The sequence below is a fragment of the Hippopotamus amphibius genome, chromosome 4, assembly GCF_030028045.1.
Source record: "Hippopotamus amphibius kiboko isolate mHipAmp2 chromosome 4, mHipAmp2.hap2, whole genome shotgun sequence".
Taxonomy (NCBI): domain Eukaryota; kingdom Metazoa; phylum Chordata; class Mammalia; order Artiodactyla; family Hippopotamidae; genus Hippopotamus; species Hippopotamus amphibius.
This window is the reverse complement of record NC_080189.1, coordinates 45,176,106-45,190,372: the sequence shown is the minus strand read 5'-3', so window position 1 is coordinate 45,190,372 and position 14,267 is coordinate 45,176,106. Positions and strand designations below refer to the sequence as shown.

General features: G+C 36.3%; 1 protein-coding gene across 10 annotated transcripts in view; it reads left to right on the top strand.

Annotated features, from left to right (window-relative positions):
* Nucleotides 1–14,267, top strand: part of BBS9 (Bardet-Biedl syndrome 9) — a 452,928-nt gene that overhangs the window by 8,592 nt on the left and 430,069 nt on the right. For 9 of the 10 annotated variants that reach the window (XM_057732077.1, XM_057732081.1, XM_057732080.1 and 6 more), the window contains one exon: nt 10,495–10,617. In XM_057732077.1, coding sequence (XP_057588060.1) covers nt 10,506–10,617 — 112 coding nt within the window. In that variant the 5' untranslated portion in view covers nt 10,495–10,505. The remainder of the gene's footprint in view (nt 1–10,494; nt 10,618–14,267) is intronic. The other variant, XM_057732085.1, reaches the window with a different exon arrangement.

Genomic DNA, 14,267 nt, shown 5'->3' with positions numbered 1-14,267 from the left:
TATTTATTTATTTTATTTTTGACTGCATTGGTTCTTCCTTTCTGCATGTGGGCTTTCTCTAGTTGGGGAGAGCAGGGGGCTACTCTTCATTGTAGTGCACGGGTATCTCATTGTGGTGACTTCTTTTGTTGCAGAGCACAGGCTCTAGGCGCATGGGCTCAATAGTTGTGGCTCCAGGGCTTAGTTGCTGCGTGGCATGTGGGATCTTCCCGGCCCAGGGATCGAACCATGTCCCCTGCACTGGCAGGCGGATTCTTAACCACTATGCCACCAGGAAGCCCCAACTGATTTTTGTATATTGATCTTGTATCCTTCAACCTTGCTGAACTTGTTTATTAGCTCTAATAGTTTTTTACTGAATTTCTGAGGATTTTCTGTATACAAGATCATGTCATCTATAAGCAAAGATAGTTTTACTTCTTCCTTTCCAATCTGGAAGCCTTTAATTTCTTTTTTCTACTTACTTGCCTGACCTAAAGCCTCCAGTATAATGTTGAAAAGAAGTGGTGAATACGGACATCCTAGTCTTGTGTCTGATCTTAGGGTGAAAGAATCCAGTCATTCACCATTAAGTGTGATATAAGCCATGGGTTTTGCATAGATGTTCTTTGTTTGAGGAAGTTCCTTTCTATTCCTAGTGTTGAGAATATAGATGCAAATAATCAATAAACAATCTATAATAAGAATAGGAGTGCTTTATTTGAGCCAAACTGAGGAATATAGCCTGGGAGACAGGTTCAAGAAGCACTTGAATTGTGTCCCACTGGACTACAAAATGGGGGAGGCTTGTATAGGCAAAAACCGCGAAGTTACATTAGCTGTTCTTCAGGAATTAGGATTGGAGCTGGCAAGAAGTAACGGTGCTTGTTAAGCAAGGATTGGTTGGAGTTTGAAATGGTTGCATAATTGTGAGGAAAGACCTTGAGATTATAAAGTTGCAGTTGGCAGCTGTTAGCAGATATTCTTTTGAAAACGGCTGCTTGTGTCATTGAGTTTGATGCAGTTCAGAAAATTCAAGTTCTCAGTGATTCAGGAACATCTGGCTGCATTTTGGATGCCTGAACCACAGTTCCTCCATTTTGATTTTTAAATGCACTCTTTTCTTTAATGGTTAAAGCAGATGTACAATGCATGTTTGACAGGCCATAAGACAGGCTGTTCTACTTAGCATAAAGTTTAAGTTAAATCATATATAAGCCAGAATGACTTACCCATACCTCAACATGTGAAAAATTTTTCCATCAAGTGTTTTTACAATGGAAGAGTTTTTTTTTTAAATTAATTAATTAATTTATATTTATTTATTGGCTGCGTTGGGTCTTCGTTGCTGCACATGGGCTCTCTCTAGTTGCTGCGAGTGGGGGCCACTCTTCATTGTGGTGCGCAGGCTCCTCGTTGTAGTGGCTTCTCTTGCTGTGGAGCATGGGCCCCAAGCGCATGGGCCTCAGCAGTTGTGGCACATGGGCTCAATAGTTGTGGCTCACGGGCTCTAGAGCACAGGCTCAATAATTGTGGCGCATGAGCCCAGTTGCTCCGCAGCATGTGGAATCCTCTGAGACCAGGGCTCGAACCCGTGTCCCCTGCATTGGCAGGCAGACTCTCCACCACTGCACCACCTAGGAAGTCCTACAATGGAAGAGTTTTGAATTTTGTCAGATGCTTTTTTCTGACTCTGTTGACATGATCATGTGGCTTTTGATTTTTATCTTATTGGTTTGGTACATTTCCTTAATTAATTTTGGGAGTTAAACTAACGTTGCATCCCTGGGGGTAAATTGCACTTGGCCATGGTGTATAATTCTTTTAATTTTGCTTGATTCACTTTGCTAGTATTGTGTTGAGGATTTTTACATACATATTTGTAAGAGATATTGGTCTGTAGTTTTCTTTTCTTGTATTTGTCTAGTTTTGGTATCAATGTAACACTAGTTTCATAGAATGAGTTGGAAAGTAATCCCTCCTCTTTTATCTTTTGGAGATGTCTGTGAAGAATTGGCGTTAATTAAAAAAAATATTTGGTAGAATTTGCCATCTGAGCCTAGTCTTTTTTTTTTTTTTTGTAGATGGATAGTTTTTTGATTACTAATTCAATTTCTTTACTTGTTATAGGTCTATTTAAATTTTCAATTTCTTCTGTAGTCAGCAACAGATAGCTGGGAGCAAGACAAAAAAATGCTGATGTCCTGCCCCTCTTGGGAGAACAGTTCTCTGATTGGGAGCTGCGAGGAGCGGGTTCTTGGCTGTACCAGTCTGGAGTGCAGTTTCCATCTTGCTGAGCTAGGAGTATGGGGAGGAGTGAGTCTTAGTTTAAATACTACAGACTCTTACTGTTCTCTCTGGGTTTTAGATATTTAATGTTTCTTTATTTGCTGTATGCTCTTAGGACAATTTCCAGAGACTTTAAATGGTTGTTTTAGAAAATAATTTTCACAATTTCACTGGGAAGTGGGCCCATGGAGCTTCTCACATGTCATGCCAGAAGTGGAATTCGCTAAAACTTTAAATTGTGTAGCACATGGTTATGGGAGAAATACCTATATTATCAAAAGATTTTATCAGATTTCCATTAGATATTAAGGTGCTCCAGTGTCTTTAAGACATATTTAAGAGCAAGTATAAAAGTGATTACATATAAGCTTACTAGGAATACAACTGCTGTGTGCAAAGAGAAATTTTTGTAGGTGTGTTTTATTTGCACACAGCTGCTGTACAAATTTAATAAAACAAAACAAAAAAATCCCTCTACCAACCCATGCTTTTTCAGTGTTTTGGATATTAAATTGCAGGCAGCGACAGCCTAACAATACAAGAATCTGGAGACCAGGGAGAGGGTATGCAGAGGCGTTTCTGCCATTAGCTGTGTGATTTAGGGGAGTCATATAATCTACAGGATGAGAGGACCAGCTGATTGATGGATACCTTCTAGCTGTTGAAGCTCTTGATTTTAAAAGTGAGTCTTTTTTTTTTTTGAGCTTTGGAAGGTAACTAACTGGGACAGAGGTCACAGGAAAAAGGAAGAGAAGTAGAGCATTGCTTTAAGAAAACATCCATTTAGGCTATCAGGTGTCAGTTCAACTAGTGCTTTTCAAACTTTAAGATGTATGTGAATCACTTGGGGATCTTTGGGATGTGGTTGAGATTCTGTGTTTCTCATAAGCTCTTGGGTGATGCTGACCTATAGGTCCAGGGACTACACTTTGGGTAGCAAGGAGCTAAACAATCTAGGAAAGGAGGGCTTTAAGAAGCTAATGAAGTGGTAGGTGACTAAGGAGAAATTGATAAAGCAGGAGAAACAAGAAGGAACTAAATGTTGTCAGTGGTATTTTGTTAATAGAAATAGATATTAAATTTTATGATAGAAGTCCATGAGAAATTAGTGCTTGATGTAGAACAGTTCCATTTACACACCGTGTTGGAGAGTTAGTTTTTCACATTGGAGGTTTTTTCCCCTCACTTTATTCTAGCAAGCTGAAAAAATTTGTTCACTAACAAAGGTTTTTAAGGCCACTTTCATAGAATAGCTATTTTCATTGGATGCAATCGTGTGTTTATATTCAAACTACAGATACATGTACCTTTTCCCTTTCCTGATTGTGCTTTTTATCCTTTTGAGTAATAAATCATAGCCATGATGATGACTATATGCTGAGTGTTGTGAGTCCTCCTAGTGAATCATTGAATAGTATTGAATTTGCATAATATTCTGCCCTAGGCAGCAACAGGATGATGTGTCTTCATTGTGGCAGTCCAGTGGCATATTACAATTTTCTTGATTACATAATGAGAATAGATGGCATTTATTAAGTACTGTTACTTCCCTCTCAAATTCAAAAAATCCAATAAAAGTATAATAGAAGTGTTTATTGCATTTTTGAATACTTGCTGTGAGATTTGAAGTTTAGTCATCTGGCAATTTGTATGCTTACATAGTGCCATTATTAATAACAGATGATGCAGATGTTTTTCAGAAACTCTCCCACATGTTAAAACTCATGATAAGTTTATTTACCTGCTACATGTTTTTCCTTCACTTTCATCAACACCTTGCCTTTACCTGACTTTCTTTTTTAGCATAAAGAGAGGGCCTTAGATTGAATTTTCTTTCTTTTTTTCCTCTCTGTTGTTTATTTATTTAAACTTGTCCTTTGAAATGATTTCACATAGAAGTTGCAAAAATAGTGGCTTCCCAGTGATAAAGTACAATTATCAAAACCATTAAATTTACATTAGTACAATACTGTAACTAAACTATACATCTTATTTCGATCTCACCAGGTTTTATATTACATACACTTTTTTGGGGGAGGGGTGAATATAGTTCTAAGAAATAAAATTTATCCCATGAAACCACCACTGATGTCAGGTTACAGAACTTTTTCGTTATCTCAAAGAAATTCCTTTGTGCTAATCCCTTAAAGTCACAGCCTCTCTTAACCATGGTAACTACTGATCTGTTCTCCATCAGTTTAATTTTGTAATTTTGAAAATGTTATAGAAATGGAACTATTTAAAATGCAAACTTTTTGTAAATCAACTATACTGCAATTAAAAAAAACCCCTAGGGTTTCCCTGGTGGCACAGTGGTTAAGAATCCGCCTGCCAATGCAGGGGACACAGGTTTGAGCCCTGGTCTGGGAAGATCCCACATGGTGCGGAGCAACTAAGCCCGTGTGCCACAACTACTGAGCCTGCGCTCGAGAGCCCATGAGCCACAACTATTAAGCACATGTGCCACAAATACTGAAGCCTGCACACCTAGAGCCAGTGCTCCACAGCGGGAGAGGCCACCACAATGAGAAGCCTGTGCACCGCAGCAAAGAGCTGCTCCCACTCTCTGCAACTAGAGAAAGCCCACACGCGGCAACAAAGACCCAACACAGCCAATAAATTAATTAAAAAAAGAAAAAACCCTAGATAAGCAACAGGGATAAGTTGTGCAGCACAAGGAATTAGAATCATTTTCTTGTAATAACTTTTAATGGAGTATATTGGAACTTCCCTGGTGGTCTAGTGGGTAAGACTAAGAGCTCCCAATGCAGGGGGCCTGTGTTCGATCCCTGATTGGAGAACTAGATCCCACATGCATGCTACAACTAAAAGATCTCACATGCTGCAACTAAAAAAAAAAAAAAGATCCTGTATGCTGCCACGAAGAGCCCATCTGCCGCAACAAAGATCCCTGCATGCTACAATTAAGACCTGGCGTAGCCTAAATAAATAAATATTAAAAAGTATTAAATATTAAAAAAATAAATATTAAGAAAACTTTTAATGGAGTATAATCTGTAAAAATACTGAATCACTATGAAACTAAAATAATATTGGAACTCAACTATACTTCAATAAAAAATAATGAAGTAAAGAAAAAAAATAAAATGTAACTTATTTTTTAACTCAGCATAATGCCCTTGTGATCCAACCAAGTTGTTGTTTGTTCATTTTTTAAAATTGTGGACTTTTAACTAATTCAGAAAAAAATAAATGCACCCCAATGTTCATAGCAGCGTTATTTACAATTGCAAAGATATGGAAGCAACCTAAATGTCCATCAACAGATGAATGGCTGCACACACACACACAGGAATACTACTCAGCCATAAAAGAAGAATGAAATATTGCCATTTGCAGCAACATGGATGGACCTGATGGTATTATGCTAAGTGAAGTAAGTCTGAGAAAGAAAAATACTGTATGATATCACTTACATGTGGAATCTGAGAAATACAACAAACTAGTGAATATAACAAAAATGAAGCAGACTTAACAGATATAGAGAACAAACTAGTGGATACCAGAAGGGAGGGGGCAATATAGGGGTAGGGGATTCAAAGGCACAAATTATTATGTATAAAATAAGCTACAAGGATATATATACAGCACAGGGAATATAGCCAGTATTTTTTAATAACTATAAATGGAGTATAAACTTTAAAAATTGTGTACCTGTGACATATATTTTACATCAACTAAAGTTCAGTAAAAAATAAGTTAAAAATTGCTGAGTTTTATTCCTTGGTGTGGATGTACAATAGTTTGTTTAACCAGTCATACATTGAAGAGCATTTGGTTTTTTCCTTCAATGCAGGTTAAAAAAAAACATAAAAAGGGTAAAAGCCATATCAATGTCTAATGTTTATTGAATGTTTATTATGTGCCAAGTATTGTGCTGATACTATTGTATTCCTTTTTTAAATTAAAAGTTTTCATTTTTTATTTTTAATTGTAAAATATATCTAAAATAAAATTTACCATCTTAACTATTTTAAAATATACAGTTCAGTAATATTGTACATTTACATTTTTGTGCAACCAATTTTCAAAACTCTTCATCTTGCAAAACTGAAACTCTGTACCCATTAAACAAAAACTCCCCATTTCCCCCTTACCCCAACTCTGGAAATTGCCATTCTACTCTCTATGACTTTGACTACCCTATGTATGTCATATAAGTGGAAACTGCAGTATTTGTCTTTGTGACTGGCTTATTTCACTTAACATAAAGTTCTCAAGGTTTATCCATGTTATAGCATGTGTCAAAGTTTCCTTCCTTTCTAAGGCTGATAAGGCTAATAACATTCCATTGTATGATGAAGAAAAGACAATCTCTTTGGCAAGTGTTGGGAAAGCTGGACAGCCTCATGTAAATCATGAAGTTAGAGCAGACCCTCACACGATACACAAAAATAAACTCAAAATGGCTTAAAGACTTAAATATAAGACATGACACCATAAAACTCCTAGAAGAGAACATAGGCAAAACATTCTCTGACTTAAGTCATATCAATGTTTTCTTAGGTCAGTCTCCCAAAGCAACAGAAATAAAAGCAAAAATAAACAAATGGGACCTAATCAAACTTATAAACTTTTGCACAGCAAAGGAAACCATAAACAAAACGAAAAGACAACGTGTGCACTGAGAGAAAATATTTGTAAGTGATGCTATCAACAAGGGCTTAATTTCCAAAATATACAAACTGATACTACTCAATATCAAAACAAACAAACAACCACCCCCAAACCCAAAAAACCCAATCCAATCAAAAAATGGGCAGAAGACTTAAATAGACATTTCTCCAAAGAAGACATACAGATGGCCAATAAACACATTAAAAGATGCTCAACATCGCTAATTATTAGAGAAATGCAAATCAAAACTACAATGAGGTGCCACCTCATATGGGTCAGAATGGCCATCATTAAAAAGTCTACAAAACAAATACTGAAGAGGGTGTAGAGGAAAGGGAATCCTCCTACATTGTTGATGGCAATATAAATTGGTGCAGCCACTATGGAAAACCATATGGAGGTTCCTTAAAAAACTAAAAATAGGGTTACCATATGATCCAGCAATCCCACTCCTGGCCATATATCTGGAGAAAACTCTAATTCAAAAAGATGCATGCACCCCAGTGTTCAGAGCAGCACTATTTACAATAGCCAAGAAGTGGATCCAACCTAAATGTCCATTGACAGATAAATGGATAAAGAAGATGTATATATACACAGTGGAATACTACTCAGCCATAAAAAAGAATGAAATAATGCCATTTGTAGCAACATGGATGGACCTAGAGATCATCGTGCTAAGTGAAGTAAGTCAGAGAAAGACAAATACCATATGATAGCATTTGTATATGGAATCTAAAATATGATACAAATGAACTTATTTACAAAATAGAAATAGACTCACAGACATGGAAAACAAACATGGTTACGAAAGGGGGGGGGTAAATTAGGAGTTTGGAATTAGCAGATACACACTATTATGTGTAAAATAGATAAACAAGGCCCTACTGTATAGCACAAGGAATTATATTCAGTATCCTGTAATAAACTATATGGAAAAGAATAGAAAAAATAATATGTATATATGTGTATAACTGAATCACTTTGCTGTACACTAGAACCTAACACAAAGTTGTAAGTCAAGTATGCTTCAATAAAAAAAAAAAGAGTGCTGCTCTAACAACAACAAAAATTCCATTGTATGTGTATACCACATTTTGATTATCCACTTATTTGCCAAGGGACACTTGGGTTATTTCTACCTTTTGGCTATTGTGAATAATGCTGCTGTGAACATGGTTGTAGAAATATCTCTTCAAGAAGTTGCTTTCAGTTCTTTTGGATGTATACCCAGAAGTGGAATTGCTAGATCATATGGTAATTTCTATTTTTAATTTTTTGAGAAACCACTATACAGGGGCTGCACCATTTTGCATTTGTAGGAACCAACAGTGCACAAGGGTTGCAATTACTCTACATCATTGCTAATGCTTATTATTATTATTTTTTGGTAATAGCCATCCAGTATCTCAATGTGGGTTTGATTTGCATTTCTCTAATGATTAGTGATGTTGTTGAGCATCGTTTCATATGCTTCTTGGCCATTTGTCTATTTTATTTGGAGAAATGTCTATTCAAGTCCTTTGCCGATTCAAATTTTGTTGTTGTTGAATTGTACCAATTCTTTTTTTTTTTTGGCGCACGGGCTTAGCTGCTCCGCGGCATGTGGGATCTTCCTGGAGCAGGGATTGAACCCGTGTCCTCCTCATTGGCAGGCGGATTCTCAACCACTGCGCCACCTAGAAAACCCTGTACCAATTCTTTATTCTGTATCTTAACCCTTTTCAGATACGTGATTTGCAAATGTTTTCTCCCGTTTTGTAGGTTGACTCTACTGTTTTTATTCAATCCTTACAACACCATTCTTACCTTTATTTTATAAATGAGGAAGCCAAAGTATAGAGAGGTTCTTTTAGTAATTGGCCCCTGGTTGCATGGTTAGTATATGGTGGAGCAGGGATTCAAACTTATACCGACTGCCTCCAGAGTCTGCACTTTTCAACACTGCATTATTGTCAGCTAATTTCTTGGCCAACTTTATGAAAACAAGTAACCTTGGTTTCTAGGATTAGCCTATGTGGAAGGCCTAATTTAAGAAGCAGATTGATCTACATTTTAAAAAGTTACCGTGGTCCTCATTATTTGCATATTCGATATTTGTGAGTTTTTCCACTCACCAAAATTTATTTGTAATCCCCAAATCAATATTCACTGTGCTTTTTGGGTCATTCATGGTTGTGCACAGAGTTGTAAAAAATTCGAGTGACTTGATATGCATGTTCCCACCTGATATCAAACAAAGCGAGTCTCTGCCTTCTTGCCTTCTTGTTTCAGCTCTCATACTAACAAGGATCTGTTTCGTAGTCTATTTAGTGCCATGTTTTCCACATCTCTGTGGTTTGGGGGGTGTGTGTGATATTGCTGTTTAAAATGGTTCCCCAAAGTAATGCTGAAGTGCTGTCTAATATTCCTAAGCACAGGAAGGCTGTGATGTATCCTATGGAGAAAATACATGTAGTAGATAAGCTTCCTTCAAATATGAGTCATAGTGTTGTTGGCCTTTGGGTTCAATGTTAATCAACCAGCAATGTATTAAATAAAGTACCTTTAAACAGAAAGACACAAAACACAAAGTTATGTATTGATTGGTTGGTAAAAATGTCATGAATAGAGGCTTGCACGACCCCGACCCTGTATTTCCTTTAGGAGCAATGGTTCAGTATTTGCTAATTCAGTGTTTGCTGCAACCTTATAGAACAGAGCTTCTTTGAATGAAGAGAACTGACTGTATATCCTAACTATCATTTCAATCAGTGTAGCATGAAGGGAAGCTTCATTTATGTTAGAAAAATGAATTCTTATAGAATCCCAGGGTATGTGATGTTTGTACTGAAATTCAAAAGGTTCATGGGCTTACATATCCACCACATCCATAACTCAGTGGGAGGGCTGGTATATCCTTATTTTAGATGAGGAATCAAAGCATAGAGAGTTTGTGTGGGTTGCATGAGGACACACGGGTAATCAGTGGTATAAATAGACCTATAACCCACTTTGCCTTGTTGTGTTTTGGTGTGAATTTTCCTCTACCATCTTCCTTTCTATAATTAGAAATGGGAAAGGGAGTGAATGCTTTTTGAGTACCTGTAATGTACCCCTTCCAGTGTTAGTCATTTGATGGATTTGATCCCGTTTGCTTTTCTCAACAACTCATTGTGAAAGGAGATGCTGCAATCTTTCTAATGACCAAACTGGAGGGAAATTAGGTGTTTTGCCTAGGAATTATGTGCTAACTGGTGCTGGTAGAATTTGAATCTTGATCCTCCAATGAATGTTTGTTACTTTGTGCAGTTGTCTACTAAATGTTCCAGAAGAGAGAATTGACCCAACATAAATGTATAATTTCTCAGCTTGACTTTCCAATGGCATTGCAAAATATCTGCTTGTTTCCACTCATTTGGATTTGTGGTTTCACATATATCTACAAAATACAAAAAATTAGAGTTAAATACAATGTTTTTTCTCAAAGTTGTCTAAGTTTAGTTTGCTATGTATGCCTTGAGTTAATTAATTCATAAATCATAGCGTGAAGTGGATTTTTTTTTTTGTGAAGTGGATTTTTATTATAAATAAATGCTTTCTTTTTAGAGTGAACGAAAATGTCTTTATTTAAAGCCCGTGATTGGTGGTCTACTGTTCTGGGAGAAAAAGAAGAATTTGATCAAGGCTGTTTGTGTTTGGCTGATGTTGACAATACTGGAAATGGGCAAGGTAAACAACTTATGACCAAGCATCTTGGAGGAAAGTATTTTATAGGGATGAAATAAAAATGACTTCCTTTTTAAAATATGTACTTTATAGAACTTAAGTGAACGGTCATGACTATACCCTAGTTTTTAAGGTAGTTTTCCTTATAAGTAATATTTAGGTAGCAGGCTGATAAGTGTAGTTATTACTTCTGTTTTGTTGTTTGTGTTTTTCTGGTTTGTGTTGATTCTGTCATATCATTTGCTGGAACTCAGAAAAATATTATAAGGCATCATTTGTTTTTATTTGTTGCAAAATCAGGTTTTCTGGGGTAAAGCTGGTAAAATATTTTGAATTTTGAAAATTTTTCTTTTGTAGAAATTATTTGCAAGAAAAACTATATTCTTTTAAAATTGACACTGAAAACTATTTACCAGAATGGAGAAATTATGTTTGCTCTGCTTGTAGAAAACAATTGTTAAATCATTGCTTTCATTTTTATATTTTGGTATCAGGAACAATATTCTATTTTATTCTTATGTTATTTGCTCCTCTTTGCATCTTCATATATTGTGTCTTTAAGACATGTAGTACTATATTATTGCTATTTGAAATTCATATTTGGTTTGAATGATTTATAGACATGAGTTTTTTTTGTAATTCAGATAGTTACTGGCCTCTTAAAAAGAAAACTTATTATAATTATTTTTCTTTTATTCATTGTATATAAATATTGTCCCCTTACATTTTTCTTCATTCTCTTTCTCTTGCCTATATTTTACTGTAATGAAAACAGTAGAATTTGGAGGATAAGGTGAAAGGAGAAAATTATATTGGCAAAGTGTGGGAGGCACTAAACTGTACTGAGCACCTACTGACTTGTTTCTAAGGAAAATCTGGGCCCTGCCCACCTAGTGATAGGAGATGTGAAGGTCTTTTATTCAGAGGGTGTCCTGAGCAGTTCTTCAAAGATTATCAACCCTGCCTCCTGCCCAACTGTTTGTTAAAACTTATGATTGCCCTATAATTTGGCAGCATAGAAGAATCATACCACAAAAATACCTGCCAGAGAGAAACAATTTCAAACCCACCTCTGCCCAAACTACTTAAAGCTCAGCTTTGTTGGAAACTATACCTACTGATTATCTGAATAACATAGTGTTCACTCATCGTTTCTATTAGAGTTCCTCACTGGGGTGCCACCAGTGGGTTACCAATATGCTGAGGTGTTGCATCCCCCCAGTTTGCATCCAGTTGTGAGCAGCTTCCTCTGTTTTCCCAAGCATGCTATACAAAAATCATTCTGTGTGTGTGTGTGTTCCACATAGAAAAAAAAAACCACTGATCATTATTTCTCAAAGCCTGGACTACCTACATCATAATATTCTGGGGTGATTATTATATATGAAGATTTTCTATCTCAGGTGTACAAGATCCTCTAAGATCATATTCTGTGGGGGGTAGATGGATTGGATGGGGGCCCTTATGAAATGATGAGGTAGTCCTGGTTCCTGCAGATTGGATTGTGGTCGTACATGTAAAGCTGTACTCCTGCTCCTGTCAAGTGAAAGCAAACTGTTTCTGTTGGTCTCCGTGTATTGGAAAGGAGAAAATCATTGCTAAGATTTAGAACTGTACTCAAGCAGATGGGATATATCAGTTGGCTCCAAGAAAAAATAATTTGTGAAATAACAGAAGAATGTAGAGTTACTGTTTAAGTTATGCTGATCAACCCTAACTCTATAAGACCCATTAATTAGACTTTAATATCAGCAAATTTGGTTATTAAACAGGGCTTTTATAGGAATTATCACATATTACACAGGGAAGGTTTTTGGAATCAAATTTTGGAAACCACCCCAAGTCAGGTTTAGGAGGGGTATTGATTTCGATTTTCTCCCTGCCGGAGAGATGGAGTTCCACTGGCTTCCATATAGTCCTTTCAATGTAGTATCTCTCACTATACATGTGAGAGAACCAAATGGATATTCTACCATTTTCTATGGAAATACATTTCCTTTAAACTCTCAGATACTGGCTGAGAAATCATAGGTTGGCTTTGCTTTCCCACTGGGTAAACTAAGTTAGGAAGTTCATGTATCATTGGATCTCCATAACTGGCAATAACAGTATCTTCCTGGGCTTCCAGAATTAGCAGGAACTTAGAGCCAGTGTTCAGTGTTCTCATAAAGGTTAGGTATATACCTTTCCTCAGTACACTTGGATAAATGACTACTGGTGTGATAGGGAAGAATCTGAGGAAACTTCATATTAGGCATGTGTGGTGTTACAGCTGTCTATATACAGCCTTGTCTTTAAGTGACATTGAGTCTGTAAATTGACTTAAGTATGGGGATCAGTGCAATGCCATGACTGTCTAATATGGTGGCTTGAGTTAGTCCTCTTTTTCATAGACCTGGATTATTTTTGGTTATAGACTTAAAAAAAGTCCTTAATTTGATAAACACATTGTAGTACATTGTTACAATTAAATACTACTCAGTAATAAAAAGAAATCAATCACTAGGAAAAAAGGGCCTTAATGAGTTCCATCCCTGGGGATCCCATATTAATTAATTACAGCTTGAAATTAGTGATAGTTAGACTGTTACCTGAGATCTCATTACTGTAATAGTTCTGCTGTCTATTTTAATAATCACACATACACATTTTAATTCTAGGGGTTAAATTGTCACCATGTGGACTTGGTCATCCTGGCTTCCTCTTACCCCTGAGGATAGGGCTATGTTGAAGTTGAGTGCTATTCTTTCTGATCAATGTCTTTACTTTTATGTAAGAAACCTGGAGAGACTGTGAACTCATTTGTTACTGTAACTGAAAACCTATAGTTAATTCCTGAACTAGATTCTTAGGGGTTAAGCCCCCTGCTAAAAGAGGTAAGAAATTCTTTCTGCAGACTCCCAAAGATGCTGAGTTTTATTCTTTACCCTGAGATGAGAATTTTGAGATTTAAACCTATCATTCTTGTACTTTAAATTATCCAGTGCCCTTAGAATAAGCCATCTTACATGTGGTTTGGCATTCCTCCTTCCTGTTCATTTGGCAGCAGTTATTAAGTTCACTAGAGTGTCACCTGCAATAGGTGCAAATGTTCCAGATACTTGGAGGTGTTAACTTGATTAACCCTCACGTCACTTCATACAGTGCTATTTAACTCCACCTAGAATATGAATAGGAGTCTTAATGCTTTGTGCCCCAACTCAGCTCGAGAACAAATTTCCAAATATCTGTGCAGGAATTGGTGTCTGGAGTTTATTTATTGGTGCTAATTTTTATATCAATTAATATTTTATTTTATTTTTTTGCCATAAGTGACAGGAAACAATTATGATAAATGCAAATAAAAGAGAGATTGGAATGAGAGTTACATAGCTCTCATGAATGCAGGAAGAGTTCATTTGGCCAAGCCTTAGTCAGAATGAGGAACCAGTATATCTCCAGAGACTCTGTAGACCTCTGAGGCTGCCATCAGACTACCTAGCACCAGATTCTTTTTTTTTTTTAATTGAAGTATAGTTGATTTACAATGTTGTGTTAATTTCTGCTGTACAGCAAAGTGATTCAGTTATACACTTTTTATTTTCTTTTTTATATTCTTTTCCATTATGGTTTATCACAGGATATTGAATATAGTTTCCTGTGCTGTAGAGTAG